At 35.3% G+C, this 22,496-nt stretch overlaps 1 protein-coding gene across 13 annotated transcripts in view; it reads left to right on the top strand.

The window, feature by feature from the left end:
* MTMR3 (myotubularin related protein 3) overlaps positions 1–22,496 on the top strand; it is a 116,075-nt gene that overhangs the window by 51,600 nt on the left and 41,979 nt on the right. For 12 of the 13 annotated variants that reach the window (XM_032471346.1, XM_032471340.1, XM_032471344.1 and 9 more), the window contains exons 2-5: positions 7,790–7,843; positions 11,426–11,510; positions 19,218–19,307; positions 19,731–19,847. In XM_032471346.1, the coding sequence (XP_032327237.1) occupies positions 19,294–19,307; positions 19,731–19,847 (131 nt within the window). In that variant the 5' untranslated portion in view covers positions 7,790–7,843; positions 11,426–11,510; positions 19,218–19,293. The remainder of the gene's footprint in view (positions 1–7,789; positions 7,844–11,425; positions 11,511–19,217; positions 19,308–19,730; positions 19,848–22,496) is intronic. The other variant, XM_032471338.1, reaches the window with a different exon arrangement.

Here is a 22,496-nt window from a genome sequence, read left to right as displayed (position 1 = left end):
TTGCATTTTAGCATATGTGTGTCCTGACTAGAAACAGTAGTACAGAATGTTTTGTCCATTCATAGGCCTGATGCTTACTTGAATAAATGCGTTACTCCTTCCACCTCTTTAGACATTAATTTCTTTGACAAAACTATTTTCATGTTGGAAAATGCAAGAAACATGAATGAAGGTGTGATTTGTAATAGTTATGTTCACATGCATATTGGAAACTTGAGAATTCCAATTACCTCTGTATAGATTGTTTTTCATGCTGAAATGAATAGTACTTAAGTTTTTTGATGTATAAACCATATACCAGAATACTCAATGTGTGTAGAATAGGTTGATAATAGACTGTATGTCTGAGAAATTTTCATCTTGTTTTATATAATATTTTACCTACATTTTAATGTGTTTAGTATGAATATAGGTAATTTAGCTAGAGTGCATTAAAAAAACACCATCCCTTTCCTTTTCTGGATTAACGAGTTAAGCAAAATGGTAGTTTAAGAATTTAAAAAATACAGGGCCTGTTTTTTGTCTTTAATGTGAACCCATGACTTGACTGAGTTTTTTCTCAGTGGTTATTTTAGGTGCAGTTATTTTAACACAAAGGAGAAACCCTTTTTACTTAATAGTTTTATTTCTTAATAGTTTTATTTCTTACTAGCTTAAGACTTTTGCCCTCCTTAAAACATATTGATGAATTCTGCTTTTTAACTTTAGCTGAAAAAGTTTTTTCTTTCTGTATATATTTGGATGGCAGTTACATATTTCCCTCTGTTTACATGAGATAGTAATATTACCAGTTTAAAAAGGTGGGTATTTTTCTGGGGATCTGTTGAATTGTGTGGTCTTAAAAGGATTAAGATGGTGTTCTGGTCAAGACAATTTCTAGTCTTTTGGCTATTTAATAATTGAGCAGAACTGCTTCTAAAGAACAGGTATCTGAGCTTACCATTTTAAAAAAGCCCATATTGTGTGTGTGGTTATTGGAGTTTATTTGGGTTTTCATTGTTTTCAAAACTGAGTAGCCCCCTACCTAATTGCCAGAATATAAATTTTAACTAGGCCTTTGGAAGAGTGGATTCTTCTTGTTGCACATACAGCCTCTACTATTTAAATTTTTCTCTCTTCTCTGAATGTACCTATTGGCTAGCTAGAGTTGGACTGTTTCTAATTGAGATGACAGCAGTTAAAAATTAAAATCTGTTTCTTCTCTTCATTGTTAAATTGTATGCTTAAAGAATGGATTTGCATTTTTATTCAGCTTTCTGGTCTTTGTCCATTTTGATGCCTGTTAAACTTCATAAGACTGAGTGGAGGGAAATACGTTTAGGGCCAGGTCCAGAAGCATAGCATATTGGAATAAGAATTGTAAATTTGCAGACTATAAAATGACATTAGTATGTTGGATTTTGCATAATTTTTTAGTTGCCTTTATTTAAAAAAATCACATTTTTGGTCTTTGCTACCTATCTCACTCAGTAGTTTTTCTGTTGTGTACATAAGAAATAGGAGCTCATAATTTAAGCCTTATTAAATAATTTTCTGAGAACCTATTGTAAAACTGCTCATCTTCATAGGGGTTGGTCATTTAGGTGTTTTGTCCAAGCAAATGCAGTTGAAATTTTGTTCTTTGAACAGTAGGAGGCAGGGACGGAGCCTGCAATCCCATGTTAAGAGATAATCATTTGATAAGAGGGGCAGGAGTCATTACAAGATTATAATTAGGAAAATCTAAGTTTCCATGAGGAGGTATGAATTTCTGGAGGGCACATCTTTTCTTTTTTAAAAAATAGAACATTTGACCTATACATTGCCCGTGAGAACTCTGATTTGGAACAAAGAAAGGGAGAAAGAAGAGGTGCAGGGGGAAACAAACCACTTCTTTGCTCTTCACCAGAGGTTGACTGAGAGTAAGTGGCAGGATGTTAATTGTGTAGGAATTTGCTTTCTCTTAATTTCCCAAGTGTAGACCTTGGAACTAGTCAGAGTATTTATTAATAGAGAAACAAAAGTCAGGAAAGATTTTCCAGTATTGGAGCTGGTCTTACCTTTTTTACAGCAAAAATTTTTTGGCGGGGTGCGGAAGTAATTAGGTTTATCTGTTTATTACTTTTGGTGGAGGTACTGGGGATTGAACCCAGGACCTCCTGCGTGCTAGGCCTGCAGTCTACCACTGAGCTATACCCTACCCCCCTCCAAAGCAATTACAAATATTGAGCTACTTCTGGCACTTACATAAAATGATCTTGCTTGGTTTTTAGTTAATTCTAGTGATTTCAATGCCTGAATTTTCTATTTTTTCCCTAATAACCAAGACTTAAATATTTTATTTTCTGTTAAATTACAAAGTTTTTTTCTTAGGAGATAGGGAACATTTCTTCATTTACCGTGGTGAACCTGAATGCTGCCTTATAAAACAAGATTTAAAATTCTTAATTTCAGTAGTAAAATGATGCTTGCTCTATAACTTTTCATGGAGAATATGTAGTCGGAAAATAATATTACAGATTACTCAAATTCCGTATAATCCTATTGATGATTTAATCTGAGTTAGTAGTATGAAGTGAATGTTTTCTGTATAGAAGTGATGATAAAGAGCAAGTCAGAACCTTAAAAAAAAAAACCTTCTTGAAATTAATTTTTACCCCTTTTAGCAGATTTATTATCTTTGGTTTTAATCTTGTCTGATCATCACCAGAAAAATGTCTTCACCAAGACATCATGTATGATTTTATTTATGCTTCCGCCACCTTTCTACCCTTTGTATAAGGATTAAGTTTAAAAGGGAAACACTTGTAAAATAAGTGATTAGCAAATTTGTTTGTACTTTTTTTTTTAAAGTTGGTTTGATCATTTGATCTTTTCTGAGAACATGATCAGGGCTTCCTTTTGTCCACTTGCGATGTGAAAAGCAATAAAGTGCATCTGAAGTGTGGTCAGATCTTAATATCTAAAATTGCTAGAGCACAGTTTCTTTGCTTTTGACTTTTCACATTTTTGGGTAACATTTGGAAAAGCAGCTGTCAGTATTTCAGCCACTTAAATTAAGACATGATCTTAAGTATTGATCATGAACTTACTGTTTAAAATTCTGTCTGTTGCAGAGCCTCCTATGAGGAATATATTAAGAATTTACCCACATTAAAAAAAAAAAAAAGTAAATCTCTTAGCGAGATAGTGAACCACACTCTGTACCACTAATGTAGTCACAGAATTACACAAGACTGATCTGTGTTCATTATCTGTTGAAACAGAACTTTTACTTGTCATAGTGAATATTGTAAGTGTTGCTGGTTCAAGAGACTTATTAGCAGTATAAGGCTCTTTGATACAGAAGTGTGATCTGACCATTTCTGACAACTATACTGGATTTGTTTTTCAAGAAGGTGGTTGTTTTTTGCTTAGGAAATGATAATATTTTAGCTGCTTATCTGTGCCCTGCAGCTGGCAGAGGAATGCAGCACACCGGATCATGAATTTGTGTCTAGATGCCTGAAAATGCATAGACCTTACTTTAGTGTTTCCAAAAGAGATAGAAAAGACATGTGACATCTTTAAAATTAAAAAAAAATTTTTTTTAAGTCTTGTTGGTGATCTCACTGAGCCAGGTACATTGACTTAATTTTGTATTTACTGTTTCTTTTTCTTTTTTTTTTTTTCAAAACATGGTCCGAATAAGTAGGGGAAAAAGTCCAACTGAGGGCATTCAGCCCTGTAAGAATATTGCAGTTGACACTGGAATTGCAGCTCTGTAAGGGTAGGAACTGCTGCATTCCCAGTGCCCAGAGTAGTGCCTGTCACCCCCAGGTGTTTGTCAAAAAATGATCCTCACCACAGGGAACTTACCACAACAGGTGAATGCAGTCATGCTTTTTGAACTGTCTTTCAGTTTCTTTTTTCTTTTATAGTTGACTTCAGCAACAAACGTTTTAGAAAACCTGAGATTTGCGTTCTTGTTCAGGGAGTAAGTCCAAACCACACTAGTTTTACTGAACTGATAAATGCTTGGATTTTGGGTAACACTAGTGATTAAATCATCTCATCACCATGGAATTAATCTACCAAGCATGCCATAGAATCCTAGTTTGGGAAGATCATATCATCCATCAGATATCCAAAAAGTTAATAGGCATAAATGAGGAAATACTTAAGAAGCTGAAAAACTTGTCCAAAGTAGTGGCAGTTGTAAATTCACTTAAATTTTAATATCTCTGAATTACTTTATATTGTCTCCACACTCAAGTTTTGCTGTCAGTGTTTCTTTATATGCAATGCATGTGCAAGAAAAGTCATTTCTTTGACATACTGTGAAAGTATTCTGTTGTTCAATGTTGCCTTCTTAAAAAGTTTTGAACCCGTAATTATCGGGCATTTGAAAGTGAGACAGGACTTTGTAAGAAATACTTCATTTTTCTTTTGAAGTTAAAGCAGCACTTTTTTGACCAGGGTACACTTTAGCATCCTCTTCCACCCCTGTCCCTTCCCCAGTAAACACACACACATTTTAGGAGGACTGGACTTGAGTCTCTAAGTTTTCCCTTGTGAATTTGGTTTGGTCTAGTTTTGGTAGTTTGGATTCTTTTATTATATAAATGGGTCAGACTGGTGTGCCCCTTTGCCTCTTTGCCCATGTTGCAACTGATACAGTAGTGGCATACAGTTGAAAGCAAGCTATTCCATGCCAGGGTCCATTCCTTATTAGCCTTCTCGGGGCCTCCATGGTCTTCCTCTTAATCAGTACCTCACTACCTCATTCTCTTACAGAAGGAGACTGTGCTTTGTTAGGTTCCCCTCTCCAAAATGCAACTGCACAGTAATATCCAGTATTATAATATTTAATAATCAAGTATGTTCTTTTTCTTTTTAGGGTTTTCTCTTAAAATAGATAAAATTCTGTGCATATTATAATACATGATTGTAAAAATTTTATCTCTTATTTCAGGTAACTTCAGAAAGATTTTTTTCTTTCAACAACCCCCACCATGGAACTTAGGGGTGACCATAGTTAACCCTTGCCCCACCTCACTGCCCTGGCTAGCTGCTCATTAGTGGTTTAATGTGTTTAAGAATCTCTTGTTAGACACTTTAAGTAATTGCTTGGATTTAACATAACCACTTTACATTCTACCTCTTGAGTTATATGACTGTTCAAGGTCACCCGAACTGTTCCTACTCTTGAGGTATATATGACTGGTAACACAAGGTACCTTCTGGTTTCTTGAGAAGGTAGCTTGTGGTACTAGAGAGCTTCCTTCAGATTCACCTCCACATGGCCTTTATCTAGCAAATAGTCCTAAGAAGCATGGGCAGTTTTTCAAATATTTTGTTGGCAATATTTCACAATGACATACTTGTTTCCAACCAAGTAGATATTTGGTTGTGGTTATTGGTAAGAGGAGTCATTGCCGCCATTGAAGTAGACCCGCCTCAATCTTTTTGGTGAGTCTTCCTATTGTTTGTTTCATGTCCTGGAACTTTACTCCTATGGAAACTTTTACACAAACACTGCTGTATTAATGGACTTCTCATCTTTGACAGAATAAATTAAATAATTTCTCAAACATGTCAGATGCTTCTTGTAGTAGATAACAGTGATTTCCTTGAAGTAAATCTAGTGCAGTCAATTCATTCTTACCCTTAGACTTGACTTGTCTTTTTGAATTTAATCCTGTTTTACCCCTAGTTACTGGCTGGATATACATCCACTTCAGAAGCCACCTTTAAAGTCAGTGTATCATAGCTGATTTTTCTACCCTTTGTTTCTTTTTAAATTAAAAAAAATTTTTTTAGTGAGGAAGGTAGTTAGGTTTACTTATTTATTTTTAGAGGAGGTACTGGGGATTGAACCCAGGACCTTGTATATGCTAAGCATATACACTCTATCACTTGAGCTATACCCTCCCTCCCCCCTTACCCTTTGTTTCTTAACGTCTAACTTCTTAACCATCTTTTTCCCTACTTAATACAGGCCTTAAAATTTTGCAGTTATCTTTGACACCTTGCTCTGCCTCTTTTTTTTTTCCCCCCATTCCTAATCAATTACCAAGCTCAGGCAATTAATGCTTTCAACTCACTTTGGTGTCTTCCTCTGCATTTTTACTATCCTTGAGATACTGGGCCCTTAGCAATTCATACCTGAACTACTGGTCGAGAAACATCCTAGGTGATTCTCCCCTTCCAGACCATCCTCCTTGCTTTCTACTATTTAGTACCACTTTCGTGTTTTCCCCCTGCTAATAAAACTTTCGGTTTCGTGCTGTTGAATGAAATACAAACTCCCTAGCCTGGCATTTAAGGCCCACAGTTGTGTCCTTTCTTTCTAGTTTTGTCTTCCTGAACACTACTGATACTCTGACCTGTTCTCTGTTTCTCAAAAATATCATGCTTTCTTCCCACTGTGGTATTAATAGCCATCCTATCTTGGCTTCCATTCCCTCTTTATTTAAATTCTACCTAATCTCTAAGACCCACTTGAAGTTCTCCACTGCCTGTGACAACTCCCTGGGTTATCTCTCCCCTGAACTTTGAGCTCTTGCGTGTCATTGGACAGTTAACCTTGTAGTACTCTAACACATCTTGGCTTACAATGAACTATGTCTCATCAGTTTTTTGCATTTAATACTTAAGTGCAATGTGCCTTCATATATGCTATTTTATCTGGTTCTTTTTTTTTTTAAATAGATAAGAACAAAGAGACCCAGCATCTGTTCTTTTTAACAAATGTTTTCTTATTATCCTATGTAAAATTCATAGATGATATATAATATACTTACAGATACAATTTTTAAAACTGATAACCTTACTAAAATAAAAGAAAAATAAAACAAAAAAATTGTAACATGTATTTCAGTGTTCAGGATACTTAGCAAAAATTACTATCGAGAAAAGGTCCTACAGATTTACAAACCCCTGAACTTTTCTGTTGTACTGTGTTATACCTTAGTTTACTTACCAGTCAGGGTCAAATCTTGATACTAATATGATTTATATCTGAAATTGCACATTATGAATAGCTTATTTCCTTTCCAATATAGCATATGGTTAGTATGGCCTGAGTTACACAATTTAAATTAAAAGTCACTGAGAGACAAAAATACTTCTTGTAAAATGGTTAAAACACTTTAATATTGCATATTTAGCCTCCCCTCTTATGGTAAAAAGTGTTTCTGGAGGTTATGGGAATAACATACTATATGGATGGACTCCTTATTTTAGGATTTTGATATTTTATACAGTCTTGTTCATATATGTGACTTCATGGCATGTAAACAGCTCAAAAGGATGAGTTTTCTGCAAATACTGAGAGAAATCGTTGCAGAGGAATTGGGTTGATAAGGTTTTTTTTTTTTTTTTAATTTCTGAAGGTCAGATTGTTGTCTAGTGACAAGAATCCTTTGTCCAAGCCTAGATCTCCTGTGATCTTAGTTTTTTGATAATACTTGTTCCTTTAGTGGCATAAGTTTACCTGAGAAGCCATCAGAAATAATGCTAGAGAAAAATCCTTAAATGGGGGTAGAGAAAAACCCTTAAATATGAGTATTGATAATTTCTTGGAAAATTCTGTCTGTACAGTTCTGCAGTTTCTAAAGACATACTGAGGCCTGACCAAGCCCATTTTGCACAACTAAACACTAAAAAATCTGTTGTTGACTAAATAGTTCGTAGTGCAACAGTTTAAAACAGTGTACTGTCATGGCATTCCAACTTGTAGAGAAAAATCTTGTGGGGAGATCTAAATGACTTGATACTTAGGATATTTGTCATTGTAAAACTACTTTTTTTTTTTTTTTCTCTGCAGATTTTCTTGTGAAACCCTTCTAGTAGAAAAAGTTCTTGGGATAAACTTCATTTGGTAAGTTTGTCCTTCCACCCCCAACCCCATATTACACTCTGCTGTTTTGAGGCAGCAAAAAGATAATTTACAGATAAATTTTGGAGGTCTGCTTATCTGTATACATAATTATTTAGATGAACTCTTTTATGTTCACTTTAATGTTAAATCTCTAAATTTGGTGGAGTTTTTTTTCCCCACTAGGACTCAAGTCAGATTATTTTTTCCATATATGACTGTGCCATAGTACAATATACTCTGCCTAGAATCTTGTATTTAAATTGAGATTAAATGAGTTGGAGCCTTAATCATTTGTTTAAAATAGTTTTTAACATGATGAAGTAGCTTTTAATTGAAACTTGATTCTTTGAGTTTTCTTAAATTGTTAAGTCTGTGAAAATCAAGGCCTCGTTACTAGACTTAGTGGTACTAATGTAATGTTTAACTAGAAAATAAGTTTTTAAAAGTTTTAGTACTGTTTTGCAGTGTGGGTATTAATCCCTGTCCTGTCCCTTTTTTATAGACTTGTGTGGATCTGTTACTACCTAAGTCTTTATTACAGCATCTTGTTTCTGTCCTCTGTTTAATTTATGAAATTATCTAAGTTTATTGAAAAGAGAAGTTGTTGCTTTGGTTCCCCTTCTGTTTTAGTAACTCATAGTCCAGCTGGTGCAGCCATTAAAAACTGAGTGTTCCACAAAGCCTGCCTTGAGTGCCCAGATCAGAATCCATTTCTGTCTTTTGCATCCCCATGGAAGTATATTTCTACATCTTATCCTACTGTCTTATTATGTTTGTTATCCCACAGGATTGTGAACACCTTGAAAGCAAGAATTATCTTCATATTTGAATTTTCAGTTCACATAAACATTCCCTGAATCCTGGGATACCCAGTGTTTTCTCAGTATGATTTCGTTTTAATTAGGACTTTTGTTTTTGTGTTCTGTGTGTGTATTTGGTAATAAGGGAGAAGAATTAGATTCTGTGGTCCTAGGAGAGATTACTTATCATCTTGTTAATTCAGGATACTGTTTCATTCCTTTCTATGTAGGGAAGGATTCATATAGTACGTATAATGTGTCCTTGTAGTCTAAGTCATTTAGTAGCTTACTTGGCTGAGCTATTGAGCTAAATTACAGCTATTGAGTAAGAAATGGAGTAATTTCTTCTTAACAGATACCTGAAAGACGAGATGCTGTGTTAAGTAGGAAGTTTTTGGTCAATGATTCTGTTCAGGTTGGCTCTTGAGTCCTTTTGACATACCCTTAATAATCTTTGATAGTTCCCTTGCTTTCCAATTTAATATGTTCCAGAAGCAACTTACACATTTTCTGTTCTTGACCTGTAATTGGCTATTATTTCTAAGGAGCCTGGGCTCTTTTTGAAGTGGAAGTTAGTATTTATAGACCATAGTATAGATGCTTAGAATGCTCATTGGTCCTGGATCGGTCCTGTATCTTTTTTCTTTTCATATGATATCACCTATATGTGGAATATAAAAAAAAAAGACACAAATGAACTTATTTACAAAACAGACAGACTCATAGACACAGAAAAGAAACTTACGGTTACCAAAGAGGAAAGGTGGTGGTGGTGGGGATAAATTGGGAGTTTGGGATTAGCAGATACACACTACTATATATAAAATAGATAAACAATGAGGTCTGACTAGGAACTATATTCAATGTCTTAGAATAACACATAATGCAAAAAATATGAAAAAAAAGATGTATAATTGAATCACTATACTTTTGTACACTAGCAACTAACACAACACTGTAAATCAACCAGACTTCAATAAAAAAAAAAAGCATATTTGTTTTTGTTTACATTTCTGCTACAGAGTAGGTACCAACCCACCCCTCAAGGTCTCAGAGGCAGTAATACAGTTACAGCCAGATAGCAGTGTGGTCCCATAACTTTTTTGCAGTAAGATTATTTTTAGTATTTCATGAAGGGTTTGATTACATTCATGCTTCTCACCTACAGTTTTTTTTAATTGAGCTGTAATTCATATCACATAAAACTCGCCCTTTAAAACCATACAGAGTTCAGGAGTTTTTAGTATGTTGTGCTAAGCACCACCATTGTCTAACTTCAGAACATTTACATTACTCCACAAAGATACTCTATACTCCACAAAGATACTCTATATCCATGAGTAGTCATTCTCTGTTCCTTCCTCAGCCTAACTCCTGAACTGCCACTTAATCTTTTTATCTCTATAGATTTACAGTTCTGGACACTTGATATAAATGAAATCATGCAATATGTGGTCTTTGTGCCTGGCTTCTTTCACTTAATGTGATGTCATTCATGTTGTATCGCTTGTCAGTATTTCAGTCCTTTTAATTGCTGGATAGTATTCCACTGTGTGGATGTACCATATTTCTTTATTCATCATTTGATGGACATTACTTGATATCTTCAACTGGATATCTGATAGTCATCTCAAACATAACATGTCTAAAACAGAACCTTTGATTCCCTATTCCCCCTCCTGTACCTCTGCACACAGCGGGAAATCCATTTTTCTTATGGTCTTTTCTCATCAGTAAATGGGAAATCTTGGCTTCTAGTTACTGAGGCTAAAAAGTTTGACTTCTCTCTTACCTAATTCATTAGCTTAAATCCTGTGGGTGGTAATTTCAAAATATATCCAGAGTCTAACGATACTCATCGTTTCCATCACTACTATCTTCTAATAGATCTTCCTGCCTTCTCCTGTGTCCCTTAGCCCCCCAGCAGTCTAGTCTGTTCCCACCCTATAGTCAGAGCCATCCTTTAAAGTAAGTCACCTCATAGCACTCCTCTGTTCACAACTGCTCAAGGCTCTACGTGTTCTGGGCCCTACTACTTCTTTCATGTCCTCTATTCCCTCACTTTCACTGCTCATAATGAGTTTACTTTGAATATTGAATCATCCTAGACTCCTCAAAATCTCCTATATTCATGGAAGTTTAGCAAACCAGAAATCATGGCTTTGCATGAAACAAATTATTTTTTTTCTAAAATACTTGCTAATGCTCTTACTAGCCTGTCTTTGATTTTCCACTTAGGTATTCCTCCCTCATCCTTATAGTTGTTTTTAAAAGCCAGGTAGAGGTATTAGCACGGTTTATGTGTGTTTCCAGTGAGTATAGAATATTGGGACAAAAAGGCAAATTTTTTCATATTTTGTTTTCTAAATAAACTAGTTTAGTTCCCACAGATGGGGAGATTCATTTTGAAGTTACAGATCACCACAACAACATCCTGTAATATTGCAAGAATATTATTTTTGTATTTGCTGGTTGGTTTTAATTTTATTGCTTTATTATTTTCATCTAAGCTTTATAATATTTTTCGTATTACTATCAACATCAGGAACATAAGCCTTTGCAACTTTTTTGCCCAAATAGGTTATGACTAGGAAGATTTTCACAAGGGAATTATGGAGTTTAGATTTGATTAGTGGGAATTGGCTGTGTGATAGCCAACTTTTTCTTGACTGACATTGGTCAAGTCTTTAGGTCCATGTGTATGTAGTTCCTTTAATTAAGGTATGGCCATTTGGGGAGAAATTCCCAATTTTGTCCTTTTTCTCTCTTTTACTTTTTCAAGACCCAGGCATAAAGGAAAGAAAAGCCTTGCCAGATATTGAAGAAGGGACGGGGATCTCTCCTCCTAATCTTGTCCTCCTGTCATGGTAAGTACAAAGAAGTAACAGGAAAATTGGACTTGAACTCAGTCCTGACAATTAAGTGAATACTAATAAATTCGTACTTACCCATTTTTGTTTTTGTAAGAAATCATTTCACTTTTTCTTCCTCAGAACTGTCCTGTTTCCTTCTATTATTTGCTTAGTAGTAATAATTATAGAGTATTCTGTCGAGGGCAGGGGTCCCTGCTACTGGGGGCGGGGTTGACTGCATCCAGTCATTTCTCCAATGTGCTCAGTAATAAATGCCCTCCCTGGTGGCGCACGTGGCACAAAAAGCCAAAAACCCCCAAACAGAGAAACTATTAATTTTAATCCTGTGAGTTAGATATTGTCTCTTACTTTTCAGTCAGGTGGTAAATGAAGTCACGACTAAAATCCAAGTTTCTTAGACTTTAGGTTTCTTATTCCTTTTCTAGGAAGCCAAATAGAGTGAAAAGCTTTTCTCTGTGCGTGTGTTGTGTGTAGGAGAATTATGATATGGTCGTACATGTACTCTTTATAAAGTTTACCTTTCTGAATAGAAGCAATTCTCTACCTTCTTAAGGCAATATTTTTATCCCAAAGAAGATGAATTAGCTCTGCACACCCCCTGCCTATGTTTTTGACTGAAAAGAGCATGTTGTGGACATTTCAATGACTGGTGGGCCATTTAGGGCCCAGTTCAGGCAGAGAAGATGGAGCAATGAGCCGACCACATTTCTGTCAACCCTGAAACTATGAAAACAGTGCTTTAAGGCTTAAAAAAGACATGATTCTCTGTAATATTATCCTGCTTCTACCTTGGTGTTGTTTCCTAGATCCAAACTTCATTTTGTGCTGGTGCACAAAGAAGGAATTGAAAAGGCCATGTTAATTTCAAGCTTCATTAGGGACATGGGTGGAAAATGCTTTTCAAAATTAAAAACAAACTAAAACAAAACAAAAAAACCAGTTGTGCGGAAGTGTCATATTAAAATGAGGAGAAAGGTAACTAATTGCTCTCATCTTAAAGCTGTGCCAGTTTTTTCTTAGTTTGGGACATAACAACTTTCTGATGTATCCTATCCCCAAACACTAGTGAACTTTAATATTTGCCTCTAGACTATATTTTATTGGTACTGAGTTGGTTTTTTTAGTTAAAAAAAGTTTTTTTGCCCTCTTTTTGTTTCTGGTATTGAGTTTTTAATGAATTGGAAAGGCGTTTGCCTAGTATTTATATGATATGTTTGCCAGTGCTAATGAATAGCAAATGATAGCTTTTGAAAGCAGCTATGTTCTGTACTTGATGGGTTGTCCTTCATTGTATAACGGCTACAACGGAGTGGTCCTCCTTCTGGTGCTGCTGGGGTCTCTGGTGCCCTGCAGACAGTCTTCCTGGTGCACTCTGGAAATAATTCTTTGCGCAGTAGTTGGGGAGCAGTATGGCCATGTGTTTTTTTTGTTTAATCACTTGTAAAGCAGCATTATAATAAGTTTTTACAAATACTTAAATTTACAATTCTACCACCAAAACCCATGGTTGTATTCCTTTCTAACTTGTTTATGTCCATATGTATATTTTACGTAGTTGGAATTAAAACATAATTAAGTTTCTGTTTTGCTTATTTCACTAAATAAATTAAACATTTCCCTTTGATTCATTGGGTTCCTAATTTTTTTTATACCAGCTGCATAACATTTTCCAAGGTGTTGAACCATTGATTTAAGTAATACTAATTAATATTTTCTATTGTTTTACCGTTTTGGTTATATGGCCTTAATCCTTATTTTTGGTGCAGAGAATTCAGGAGCACTGAATTTTCTTTTTTTTTTTTTTTAGTGTATACCTCTGCACTCGATTGAAACACTGTCTCATACTTTTAAAGGTTCTTAAATTAGATCAAAGTGTGTCTTTTTTTTGGGGGAGGTTAAGCATTAGGAAAATGTTTTCATGTTTCATTATAGAAAATCTCAAGCCTATACAAATTGGCAGTAGTATAATGAACCCTCGTATGTGCATCAACCAGCTGCAATAATCATCAGTTCATGGCCACACTTGTTTCTTCTGACTCCTTCATCCCCACCTCTTTAGATTATTTTGAAACAAATCACCAGCATTATATCAAAGGAAATTGTATTTTTGATGGCCTTTAATACCAGTCTTAAGAATGGTAGCTGGAAGTGACGATGGAACTGATAATCACTTTGACTTTTACATTTGCCAAATGTTCCTACACACATTTCACTCTTAGGAGTAGGTAGTTTTTTTTATTCGGAAACGCTATATATGAATTTAGTTAATAGCTGTTTTCACTCATCAGCCTTTGCTCCACGTGTTCTTTAAATATTTATCTTTAATGTTAACTTCCCCTCTGCAGTGTAGACTTAACTCTCTCACCTGCATAGTTTAGCCAGTAGCAGAAATTATCCTGGAACTGTGGTGACTGATCCCTTTTTCAAGATTTTATCGGTGACCGTAACGACCTTACAGAGCTGGTGCCAGATTCCACAATCCTCGGTGTTCCTCAGCAATACCAGGAAATTGACCATGTAGAATACATTCTTTCTGCTGCTAATAAGTTACTGCTTATAGCTAGCCTAGGAGAAATTTGTTTGCAAGCCTCTTATCAGGCCAGCGTTTACCAGATTATTTCTTCCTTGCCTTCTGTCTCCTTCTAACTCTTCCTCTATCAGCCAACTCAAGGTTGGCCTCCCTTTTACCTATGAAACTAATAAATGAGGCAGTTAATTCAATTTACGTTTAGCCAAGCAATACTTAACACCATTCTTTTTGGAAAGTTGGTGAATAGTTTATCCTAATCCTTGAGGATTAAATGCCTTTTTATGTACAAGGGGGAAAAATAAATTCAGAAGCCTTACAGGTAATGTGAACTGAGACAATCTTATTGATTGGTTGATTGAAGTGTAGTCAGTTTACAATGTTGTGTCAGTTTCTGGTGTACAGCATATTGTTTCAGTCTTATATGTACATATGTATTCTCCTTTTCATATTCTTTTTCATTATAGGTTACTATAAGATACTGAATATATTTGCCTGTTTCTCTAGTGTTTTGGTTTTTTTTAAGCCTGCTGTATTATTTCAGTGCTATGCCAATTAAAGATCAGTAGAAATTTAGTCAGGGAATCACTTAAAATAATGGGTATCTCTATAAAATGATCTTGAAAAGAATAAAAGTTTAGGCCTTACCATTATGGAAAACAGTATGGAGATTCCTCAAAAAAAAAAAACACCTAAAAATAGTCTTATCGTATGATCCAGCAGTCCCATTCCTGGGCATGTATCTGGAGGGAACACTAATTCAAAAAGATAAATTCACTCCAATGTTCATAGCAGCACAGTATACAATAGTTAAGACATGGGAACAACTTAAGTGCCCATTGACAGATGATGGGATGAAGAAGTTGTGGTATATTTATACAGTGGAATACTACTCAGCCATAAAAGAATAAAATTATGCCATTTGTAGCAACATGGATGGACACAGATCATCATTCTAAGTGAAGTAAGCCAGAAAGAGAAAGAAAAATACCATGATATCACTCATATGTGGAATCTAAATAAAGAGGACACTAATGAACTTCTCTATAAAACAGGAACAGACTCACAGACATAGTAGACAATCTACTGTTGTCAAGGGGGAAAGGGGGTAAGAAAGGATAAATTGGGAGTTTGAGATTTGTGAATATTAATTAGTATATATAAAATAGATAACAAGTTTCTTCTGTATAGCACAGGGAACTATATTCAATATCTTGTAGTAACCTATAATCAAAGAGTATAAAAATGAATACATGTAGTGTATATGTATGACTGAAACATTATGCTCTACACCAGAAATTGACACATTGTAAACAGACTATATTTCAGTTAAAAAAATTAAAAAGTTTAGGCCTTACATATTTATGTGAGTTTAAAAAGTAAATATTTAAAAATTTCCTTCCATGTTTCATAGCATTTCTTGCCTATCCCCTATTGGTTTATGAGAAAAATCTTGCTAAATTCAAGGTTTCTCCTGTCCTTTCTCTTTAATTCTAAGTGCAAATACTCTGTGTTCTTTTAAGTCAAGAACTACTCTTAAGGATAGAAATAGAATTGGTTAAAAAGAAAAAGGCTATTATAGAAAAATCAGTTCCTTTCAAATATGTCCCTTATTCTTTGACCCAATCATTGATTTCAGAAGAAATGAGTGGAAAGGAATAGAATGGAACTGAGCTCTTCAGCTAACGAATTATTTTGGTGTTTGTAGGAGTGGAGCCATTTGTACGCCCTAGGTAATAATATTTTTGGAGGCTCCAGGCCACTTCATATCAACCTGACTGAAATATACTAACTTCATTAAACTTTTATTTAGGTTTTTTTGCTATGAATAACTGAATAGATTTTTATGCTTATGCTTTTGAAATTATTTGATTATCAGCTATGATTTCTTGACAATCATGGTGAATATCTAGCAGTCCTAAGGAAGTGACACTATTAACATATAGTTTGTTTAATAAGAGTCCCTATTTAATAATGACTGAAGTTTAATACTTTTTTGTAACGTCTCATGAACCATTTTTATAAAGTTGTTTTATTTTTAAAATTGAAGCCACTAACTTCTTTCTACATTTTAAATATCAAACTTTCAAAAACACCTTTTAAAAGCTTGTGCTTGAAGATAAAATGGCCCCTTAGACAGATTGGAATGGGCCCATTCAGCTAGAGTAGCAATGATACTAGTTCTGTAGGTGGTAGCTAGGTGAGCGAGTGCTACTCAAGCTTCTATATGGCTCTTCTTTTCATCACTAGGAGAATGGTTTTAGAGAAAGTCTGACTTAAAATGAAACAGCTTTAATTGGTACAGTTAGTGGTACCACATTAATGGATTCAGGCAACCCAGATTAACAGGGAAAGTTCCAGGAAGTTCCTAAAAGCAAAACCTGAATATGCTGTGCACTGGCAACTATTTACATAACATTTACTTTGTGTAAAGTTTTATAAGTAAGCAGCTATCGTTTAAAGTATACAGGAGGATGTGCATAGGTTATATGTAAAGACCATATACCTTTTTATATAAGGGACTTGAGAACCTGTGGATTTTAGTATCTTTGGGAGGGAACCAGTACCCCTCAGGTACTGAGGGATGATTGTGTTTAGTATTGGAGTATAATAGAGCAGCAGTTCTCAAACTCTTTGGTCTGAGGACCTCCTTTTACAGTGTTATCTTATTGAGGACCCAGAAGAGCTTTTGTCTAAGTGGAGTATGTCTGTATTTACTATATTAAAAGTTACAGCTGAGAAATCTTTAAAATGTTCATAAATTCACTTAAAAATAATATAACTAATTAAATGTTAGCATTTTTAATGAAAAGTAATTTTTTCCTCCTCCAGTGGTAATTAGTGTGAAAGAGTGGCTTTTTTTTACATTTTAACTAATCTTTTAAATATTTGACTTAATAGATGGTAGCTAGATTCTCATATCTACTTCTCCATCCAATTTGTTAAAATATGTTATTTGAAATAAATGAAACGCAGCCTCACCCAGATAAGTATTTAGAAAAGGAAAGAGTATTTTAATAGTTTTTATGGGTAGTTGTGTATATTCTTCTATCATAGTACACCAAAACTTGACAAATAATAATTCTTTGAAGGTTAGTTGCAGTGTGGAATCTGAAGCCCTATCAGTGAGCTGCTTGTATTCTATTATATTAAAACCATTGGTCTATCCTGTGCTTTAAATGGATCTTCTATCCATGCCTGATTTTGTAACATCACACGGTCATTCTGAGAATAATGGTTTATTGAATAATACAGATCTTCCAAATGTAGACATATTTCATGATATAATTTCTTCTAAAAATCACACTTAAGTCACTCTTGCCTTCTGAGACGGCCTGTATTCTATGAAGTGTGTATCTACTTTTAAACATCCCACACATCTGTTTCCCTCCCTCTTGGCTTTTGAGATGGCCCGCATGCTGCCTGTGGAATGTCTGTGTCCTAAACAGCTCCCCCTTAAGACCGTACTGTCTGTGAAGTGTGTATCTCTCTAAATAAACTTGCTTTCAGTTTAAAAAAAAAAAAAAAAATCACACTTGGTAGTATCAGCACTGATGGCATCAAAAAAATCTTAAGTACTGGGAAGCTGTGAAGTTTATTGTGGCAGATATGACAGATTTTCCAAAATTCTGATTTTCTATAAAAGCTTTATCATTGGCAAGTAATGTCATTTGGAGAAAAGATCTGCCAAATGCTTAAGTCTGAATTACTGTAGTTTGTCAGTTGTTCAATTAAAAATGGCACTCAATGAAAAAACTGGCTAGTTCAGCCTGTAACTGAAACAGCTGCACAAGTACTTTACTTTGAGACAACCATAGTACTTCAGGATGCGGAAGAAAGGTTTAATGTATTTCTTCCTCAAAAAAAAAAAAATTACAGGTCAAAATTTAATAAAATTTATCATTTTCCCCCCTGCTTTATCAAGGACATTCAAAGTGCTACTGCCTTGATTGTACTAAGGTGCCAGTGGTTTTACCCACCAGTTCCATTTGTGCTATTTGTACAAATATCAAAACAGTGAAAAAAAGGCAAATAATGTATTAGTATTATTGTGACTGTGGTTGTGACCTCATAGAGGCCCTGAAAGGGTCTCAGAATCTGCAGACTTCACTTTGGGAACCACATTATTAGAGTATAAGGGTTTTATGATTTAAGATTGTTACTGGATAAAACCTTAAGTATTGTTTATAGGTAGGAGTTTTCTTTCAGGAGATTTAAAAAATTGTTGGAATTGTGATAAGTAGTGTGTACAGAAATGTCTGCTAACTAGTGGTTGTAATTATTGGTGCTGTCAGTTGAACATGTGATTTGCTCTTACAAAATTTGCTGTGTAAACAGATTCCATCATAATTTACAATCAAGACTTTCCAATAGATTGCCCCCCCCCCCCAGTCTTCCCATACCATAAAAATTCATAATGTAAGAGACTTCTTTTTTATACAGATTATAATTAGTTCTATCCAGGTGCCATTTAGATTACAATTTATTGCTGCTGCTTTGGGAATTGCCTTAATAAAAATAAATCTCATTGGTGATATTAGGCAGAGTAAGTCAGGAATAGTGGTTCACATGTTTTCAGTTAGAGAATTCAGTTCTTAAGTTTACATTAAAAAGAAAAAGAGTTTTCTCTTATGGAAATTTCACATATAACCAAAATAGACACAATGGTATATAGTAAACTCTCACTTAACAATTTCATGAATTTTTCCTCATGGACAATTCTATTTCTTTTATGCCCCATTCACTTCCTCATTACCCTTCCCCCTCCAATTATTTTGAAGCAAATTCCAGACACCAGTCACATCATTTCATTCTTAAATAATTCAGTGTTTCTTTCAAAAATAAGAATTTAAGGTTAAAACTTAAGAGAAAAAAAAAACCACTGTATCTTGGTTTCTCTTACACGTAATATGCTAACAACTTACGTGCTTAATAAAAATGTTCTTAACCTCTTGACTTTTTTTTTCCCCCACGCATTGGCATGTTCTCTGACTAGAGGCACCTACTGTATTGGATGGAACACTTATGAGGGTGAATATTTTTTTCTTGAGCTTTCTGCCTGTTCACCTTGGTCACTGGATTCTCATTGTCATTATGCTACTAGGCATGGCAGAAGAATCAAATATGGGATGAATAGGAGCTTTGAAATTATTTAAAGGTTTGGGTCTTTCCAGGATGAAGAGACTCGGCACAGCCTTGAGTGCATCCAGGCCAACCAGATCTTTCCCAGGAAACAGCTGATCCGGGAGGATGAAAATCTTCAGGTAATTTTAGGCCACTTTGGATTGTAAAATAAGTATTAAGCATCATAGTAACAATGTATCAGAGCTAATGGATTGAAGTAATGTACTATATAATAAATATATTTTTTCCTAATCCATACACATGGTAGAAATGTAAGCTGGAAAACATCTTTCCTTTTAGGAAGACTTTTCCTGAGAATTCACTGCTTGAGATGATCATCTATCATTCCTTCAGTAGTCTAGAATGTGAATAACAAGGTGTTTTTTTTTTTGTTTTTTTTAAATCTTGCAGGTATAGACCCATCCTCCTTAGGCCTCTTACCCATTTATGTACTGTGTTTTAAGTTTGAGTGACAGGGTTTATCATCCATTCACTTGACCCATGTTCGAAGACTTTGCTTTACTGCTTCAGAACTCTGAAGGGTTTCTTCTTCCATTTTGAAGGTTCCTTTCCTTGAACTTCATGGAGAAAGCACAGAGTATGTGGGCCGTGCTGAAGATGCCATCATTGCCCTTTCTAATTACAGACTTCACATCAAGTTCAAGGAGTCTCTTGTTAATGTAAGTGATGATCAACTATTCTCCCAGTAAAGTAGATGGAGAAAGGAATTCAAAATACTTGTTAATGTTCTCAAAGAGAGGAGTGTTGTACAGGATTGGGTGTGAAAAATGGTGTGCTCTGCTTTTCTCTCAGTTGAGCACTTGGGACAGTAGGTTAGGAGGCAGCTGTTACACTTGATTTAAAGTGATACATGTAGTTGTCAGCTGAGCAGCTGAGTGTTTAGTAACAGTGCATGATTTGCAGTAGGTAATGCTGTATCATTAAGCTTTGTAAGGGGGCAAAGGCTGTATAGGCTTTTATTCCTCAGCCTTTAGTAGTTACCAACTGCTTCAGTTGAGAGAATTTCCTGGACCTTAATGTTAACTGATGAGATGTACTTTGAGCTCAATGCAGACTTTCATTAGAGGTTGAAGTTACTCTAATGGCTCCTTAGTGGTATAAATATAGATGTTAAGTACAATGTTTATTTGCATAATGGACTATATATTGCTGAAGAGAAGGAAGGCTCTCAGTTCTCAAGAGTGCGTTTACCCTTTTCGGTTATGAGGGTGTTCTCAGTGAACTGGTTCTTCCGGTGTAGTCATCACTAATAGTTTTCAATTAATATGCCTTCAGCCACAGAGATGCAAAGGTTCATGTACTTATTATTATTAGGCCAAGTGAATGCCTTCTTTCTTCCTTAGTGGACAGTATTGTGGCTTTTTACACTTTGGTTCTAGCACAAAGAAGTGTATTATGACATCTTATAAAAGCTCAGGACTATACTTTCATTCAGGCTCTGTGTTTTTGGGTTCATTTTAGGGTTCTTTAAAATCTGTCACTTAAGTTTATTTTACTTAACCATCCAAAGGTTACCTAGTTCCTTCGTCACGTTTTTCCCTGGTCAAAAGACTCAGGTGGCTGACATTTTCTTTGTGCTTGGCATTTATTATTTTAATATTTATTATTCTTTGTGGTTAAGCATTTCCATCCAGGAGTTATCATGGCCTGAATTCCTTCTGGCTTCTGGATTTGGGCTTTGGTCATGGCTATCAAGTTAGTTTTATGTCTGTCAGGTAAAATACACACTGAATTCATCCAGGACACGGGCCTGTTGTGCTTTCATATCATAGAGCCCTGTGTTCAGCAGGGTTCATTTGGCATTGGGTGGCCATGACAGGAGAAGACAGAATGAAATTGCCTATAACATCCCAGCAACCAGAAATTCTCTACCAGCTGCTGTGGAAGTAATGACAGTAATAACTGCCCAATTTAATTTTGTGTTTAAATGTCTAGAAGTTGTAATTAAATTATATGTGGAGGTAGTAATAGTTTCATATCATTGCATTTTTCCATATAGCCCCTATTTTTCAGCTTTTTGGTTTATGGCCAAGTATTTAAAAGACTATTCTTAGATCTATTTGGAAATAGGGTCTGTTGGAGAGAAAGCATGGATTTGATCATGTCATTTGCCAGCCTAAAGCACTTCAGTGTTTCTTCACTACTTCTAAGATGAAATTTCTTAGCATGGTGTCAAGCTAAGTGGTGTGATCCTTAGTCCCTGACAGTTTTTCTGTCTCCCTTTTTCCCCCCTTCTCCCCTTTGTATTAGTAAAGCCACCTCCTTGGACTGTCAACCATACCTCACACTTCTGAGTTCTCTCTTCTACTCAGGGTGCTTCTCTTCATCTGTCAGAATCCAGTTCAGGTGATAAACTCTTCTCTGAAGTCTCTCAGTCCCTGTTCCATCCCTGACAGTTGATTACATTCTCATCTAGCTTCTTCTGTATCTCGAGTACACCTTTACAACATTTACCAGATTTGTTGTAATGTTTTGGTTGTTCATCTTTGTATCTTCAGAATCCATCATGTCTCCTGGTGCCATGGTATTTAGTAAATATTAAGTGAATTGAAGTCACTATGGGTTTGAAATGGATATAAGACCATTAAAAAACCCCATTTGTGTTAAAAGCTCATTTAAAAGCAATATTTCTGTCTGAATAGGTCTGTGTCATCTTTGTCTCTAACAGTAGCTTTGTGAGTAGGTTGTTTACTGGAACTGTTGGTCCCCCATTGTGATTGAGATACAGTGCTTAAGAAAACTTACCCATATTCTTACTTTTGACCCATTTCTTCACCTAAAAGTGTTTTACGGTTAGCATTATAACCCTCTAAGGCATAGAGTATGCATGTTGCTTAAAAAGCCAAAGATAATGACTTTGCACAGGAAAATGATTGTGGAAAAGTATTTTTTGTATTGTAATGACCTTAAACATTTCAGATTGAGAGAGACTAGGACTTCCCCATACAAATAAATCATATCACAGTTAGTGCTAAGGTTCCTAAAACCTGTGGTTCCTCCAGGAAACGATGACTCCTCCTATACTACTAGGTCCTGGATGGAGACTAGAGAGTTGGTGGTGTTGCTCCCTGTCTCTCCTTCCTTTCCTCCCTTAGCAGATAAGTATTTCAGTAAAATATGTGAGATCAACAGACACCTCCCTTTAAAGATTATTATATCTAAATTAAACACATATCAACTATCAAAGCCCAGATGTGCCAGTCCGTATTGTGGTATGTCCCAGTTTGCATCATTTTGCATGCTTTTAAATCAGCATATTTAGCACTTAAGAGAATGAATTACCATCAGGTTTTAAATAGCTACCTGAT

This window comes from Camelus ferus, chromosome 32, assembly GCF_009834535.1.
Source record: "Camelus ferus isolate YT-003-E chromosome 32, BCGSAC_Cfer_1.0, whole genome shotgun sequence".
NCBI lineage: Eukaryota > Metazoa > Chordata > Mammalia > Artiodactyla > Camelidae > Camelus > Camelus ferus.
Note: the sequence above shows the minus strand (reverse complement) of the source record. Positions and strands in the feature narration are given on the sequence as shown.